Source organism: Triticum aestivum, chromosome 5A (assembly GCF_018294505.1).
Source record: "Triticum aestivum cultivar Chinese Spring chromosome 5A, IWGSC CS RefSeq v2.1, whole genome shotgun sequence".
NCBI lineage: Eukaryota > Viridiplantae > Streptophyta > Magnoliopsida > Poales > Poaceae > Triticum > Triticum aestivum.
The window spans coordinates 43801747-43806430 of NC_057806.1; the positions used below are offsets into that span (position 1 = coordinate 43801747).

The following is a 4684-nucleotide window of genomic DNA, read 5'->3' on the forward strand; positions in this document are numbered from 1 at the left end:
CATGATCTTGCGTGTTTGTAGGATTTTTTTTGAAATTACTACGTTCCCCAACACCTACTTCTTTACATAGGACTTAAGCTATATGTAGGTCTCCATCAACTGCAATAAGTGCATTCTCTGATGCGGATTGGGCTGGGTGTCCAGATGACAGGAGATCTACTGGAGGTTTTGCTGTTTTCCTTGGGTCTAATCTTATATCTTGGAATGCAAAGAAACAAGCAACAATATCACGTTCCAGTACTGAAGCAGAATATAAGTCTCTGACAAATGTAACTGCTGAGGTAAAGTGGATAGAAACTCTACTTGATGAACTAGGAATTGGAAGATCACATGTGTCACAACTATGGTGTGACAACTTGGGTGCAACGTATCTCTCTGCAAATCCTGTATTTCATGCCAGAACAAAACACATAGAAATTGATTATCACTTTGTTCGTGAAAGAGCAGCACAGAAGCTACTAGAAATACAGTTCATCCCAACAGGAGATCTAGTTGCTGATGGGTTTACTAAGCCTCTACAAGTTCGACAGTTTCAAGCCTTCAAGAACAATCTGAACCTTGATGAGTTAAGTTTGAGGGAGGATGTTAAATGATAGGCTTGTAGAAATTGTATAGGCTAGTATTTTGTGACATGTTGTCACGTCTTGTGTATACGTGCGTGTAATCTTGGGCGGCAGGTTGTTAGCTAGGAAAGGTTTATCTTTGTGTAGCTTGGAGTAGAGGCCAAGCCTAGTAACAACCTGCGCCTCCTCTTGTAATCTGTCATCTCTATATAACACTTACGCGTCCTTGCCGAACTGCATACGCTTCCACAATTCTTTTTCTTTCAAGCGACAGTGTGCTTGCTCGCTCCTGCAAAGGTCTTCCAGGGATGCTAGCGGCGCTGTGGCAAGCTACAAGCAGAGTGCCAAACAAGCAAGCGATGCTGCAACAGTGGTAACCATTGTTGGAAGGCCAGGAATGAGTACGGCGAGGGGGCACGATTGTGGTGTGATGCTGACAGGATTTTCTGCGAGTGCGATGCTGCAACTGTGTCCACCGGTGCTGTGAGGCCAGAGATGGGTATGACAAGGGAGTGTTGCGGTGGTGTGCTGCAAGCCGGTGTTGTGAAGGAAGCACCGTGCTGAAAAGGCCGTTGAGGGTGCTTTGAGTTGCAATGAGATTGATAGTGCTGTGATGGCAGCCGGCGATGCTACATGGTGCGGGGGAGATGGCCTCTTGCGGGCCTCCAAGATGATCGGGCGATGACGCGATAAGGACGACTGAGGATTTCATCTAACGGTCCCGAACATGCTAATTGGGCGGCTAGCAAGGTGACAAATCCTTGCGTTGGGATAATCGGGTTGATGCCTAGCGTTGGCCATATTATTTGGAAAACCTTGAGAATCGGCGACCGATCAAGCCTCGCGCCGGCCACCTCCCGCAATCGACATGTCCCATATGGGCCCCACCCACATTTGTGTCTCCAGAGCTGTCTCCCGTCTCCAGAATCTGCTGCATGCTGGAGCCGGCCAGTAGGGATGTTGCATCCGCGAGCGCACAGTGCTGGAACCGGCAGGTGACGATGTTGCGACCACAGGGCTAGCTGAGGGCCCTTTTTCCTGTGCTTGCCGGGGAAGACGATGACGTGTAAAGGAGATCAAACGGCCGTTGTGCCTCACATCAAACAGATGGCGAGTCGACTGATCTGGGAGCGGGACCGGTCGACCGAGGTACTAGCCATATTTGTTTTTTGAAATTTAATTTTAGCCATATTATTTGACTATACAGAATTAGGTGGGACCATCCACGGGGATTCAGCGTGGCGTGCTGCTCAAGAAATCGATCAAATCCAGCCTTTTATTGGTTGCCGTAGTAGCTATGGCTAGCCTCCGAGAGAATCTACCCAGCCAGCTTCAAAACCAGGTCGCTCCTGGTCTTCGATCACGTTATGTTATCGATCAAACGGGATGGGGGAGGGGGAGAAGGCCATGATCAGAGTATTGTCCGTCACTGCCGTTGGATTGGCCTGTACAGCGTTGAGGCTGTACGAGGAAGAGCTCAGGTCCCTCTTCACCTCCAGGCCGGCCTTCCTCAAGACCTTGGACCCCGCCGGGGCTGATCCGGTCATCGGCCGCGACGACGAGATCGACCGCGTCATCTGCATCCTCTGTGGCCGGACCAAGAACTGCGCCGCGCTTGTCGGGGCGGCCGGCGTCGGCAAGACGGCCATCGTCGAGGGCCTCGCCCAGCGCATCGCAGCTGGGGCGGTCCCCGCCGCGCTCGCCGGGGCCCGCGTGGCGGAGCTCGACGTCGGGGCGATGGTCGCGGGGACTCAGTGGCGCGGCATGTTTGAGCAGCGCTTGAAGGATGCCATCAAGCTGGTGGAGGATGCCCGTGGCAAGCTCATCCTCTTCATAGACGAGATGCACATGATTGTTGGTGCTGGCGACCGAGATGGCACCGGGGACGCCGCCAACATCCTCAAGCCGGCGTTGGCCCGTGGCCGCATCCGTTGCATAGGCGCTACCACATCCGAAGAGTACCGCAGATACATCCAGAAGGATGCGGCGCTCGATCGGCGGTTCCAAAGGGTTGATGTCGAGGAGCCGAGCGTGCCGGCGACCGTTGCCATCCTGCAGGGGTTGAAGCACCGGTACCAAGACCACCATGGACTGACAATTCGCGACGATGCTCTTGCTGCTGCTGCGCAGCTCGCTGGCCGCTATATTACCGGTAAGTTCGTCATATGGTTGAGAGCTAATTCAGTTCACTTTCGTAGGTTTGTGCATCTTGAAGAAATTGTGGATTTTGCTGTTGTCAGGTCGCCAGTTTCCTGATAAAGCAATTGATTTGATGGACGAGGCATGCACTACCGTGAAGTTGCATAAGCAAAAAGAAGTTCAAAATAAGGATACTAACACTATAAATGCACCGGAAGAGTTAACCGTTGGTCCATGCCATATTGCCCAGGTAAATTAACATTCCTTGCTAATCGTATCAGTGTGAGTAGTTTTCATTTGTTTCCGTGTGATGTTCATGCCATATTCTATTGTTATATGAAGGTTGTGAGCCGATGGACTAAAATTCCGATCACCACACTTGGTCGAGAGGAAGAGAAGTTGAGCCACCTAGCAGACAGATTGCATGAGAGGATTGTTGGACAGTATGAAGCGGTTAATTTGGTTGCCCAAGAAGTGCTACGTTCTAGGGTCGGGTTTGATCAATCTGGCCAACCAATTGGCTCTTTCCTCTTTTTGGGCCCGGCTGGTGTTGGAAAGACAGAGCTTGCGAAAGCACTTGCCGATAAGTTGTTTGACAATGAGAAGGCATTAGTCCGCTTTGACATGTCTGAATATGCCGATAGTGGTTCTGTGTTACGTCTCATTGGAGGACCTCGAAGGTTTAGCTTGTACACACTTTGGACTTGTATTTGTTTCTGAAATTCCTACTCACGTCTCACTTTTCCATTTGACTTTCTAAAGCTACGAAGAAGATGGACAACTCACCGAGAAAGTCAGGAGCCAACCGTATAGCGTTGTTCTTTTTGATGAGGCGGATAAGGCACATCCTTCGATATTCAAGGTTCTCATTCAACTCCTTGATGATGGCATGCTGGTTGATGGGAAAGGACGCAACATAAATTTCAAGAACACTATCATCATCATGAGCTCAACTCTAGGAGCAGAGAACCTGTCAGCTAGAATGGCTGGAGAAAACATAGAAACTGCACGAGATCTTCTCAGGAAACATGTATATGTATCCCAAACTGTCCCTTGTAAAGTCCCGGTGCGCACCCTGCTGATTGACAAATTTACTTGTTGATGATGCAGGTCGAGAAACGCTTTAAGCCTGAATTTCTCAACAAACTGAGTGAAATTGTGATGTTTGAGCCGCTTTCACACGATGAACTGAGGAAGATCACGAGAATCCAGATGAAGAGGGTCATTGATACGGCAGCTTATAAGGGCATCTCTCTGCTTGTAACAGATGCCGCATTGGATGTCATTTGGTCAGAAGCACACGACACGGTAAGTGCATGTTATTTTTACCAAACGAAATCATACTTATTTGGGTAGTTATTTGTACATATCCTGCTTACTATGCATACATGTACTATGTATTGCAGGTGTATGGCGCAAGGCCTATTAAAAGGTGGATGAAGAAAAATGTGACAAGAGTTCTTGTGGACATGCTGGTCAATGGAGAAGCATGTCAAGGCTCGACCATCTCCATCGATGCCGCTGACGATAATAAGGAGCTGAAATACCAGGTACAGAAGTAGCATGCCGGAGGTGGCAGATCTACGTGGCCAGCAATTAGTTTTGCGTGCTATATCTGTATCTGTAACAAAACGGTCAGTACAAGTTCCAGGTTTGTGGGTAATTAATCTTGCTTGGTGGGACTTGTACTTCACGATGTGCCCACCGAGGAAAGGGAAAACCTATGACTGACTGCTACTGACTTTAGATCTTCTATATGAAAACTAAGCCTCGGCTTGAGCTGACTCTGATTTTCTACGTGGAAACCTTTCTCCCTCTCAGCCGGCGCACCCTCCTTAGCCGGAGCCACCGATGCTCCTCCGATCTGGTGCCCCCCTTGTCAAAGGTGCGCATCGGCCATCTCTCTGACAACCAGCCATTGGGCCTCGCTCGGGGAGGTGGCGGGCTTGAATTAGCCTGTCTGAATTTGAGATGCCATTGTA

General features: G+C 49.6%; 1 protein-coding gene across 1 annotated transcript; it reads left to right on the forward strand.

Annotated features, from left to right (window-relative positions):
* Window positions 1–823: 823 nt before the first annotated feature.
* LOC123106520 (chaperone protein ClpB1-like) lies at window positions 824–4465 on the forward strand. The gene is made up of 6 exons (XM_044528663.1): window positions 824–2715; window positions 2804–2952; window positions 3045–3382; window positions 3465–3732; window positions 3813–4010; window positions 4109–4465. Exons 1-6 carry the CDS (start codon window positions 1950–1952, stop codon window positions 4262–4264), a joined length of 1875 nt encoding a protein of 624 aa, XP_044384598.1. The 5' UTR covers window positions 824–1949; the 3' UTR covers window positions 4265–4465.
* Window positions 4466–4684: the final 219 nt, after the last annotated feature.

Bases quoted from the DNA above. Each gene is read 5' to 3' on its own strand.
- LOC123106520 (XM_044528663.1), top strand. From the start codon at position 1,950: ATGGGGGAGGGGGAGAAGGCCATGATCAGAGTATTGTCCGTCACTGCC. The intron at 2,953-3,044 runs GTAAATTAACAT...TGTTATATGAAG, and splicing joins GTCCATGCCATATTGCCCAG to GTTGTGAGCCGATGGACTAA. The intron at 3,383-3,464 runs GTTTAGCTTGTA...GACTTTCTAAAG, and splicing joins CTCATTGGAGGACCTCGAAG to CTACGAAGAAGATGGACAAC.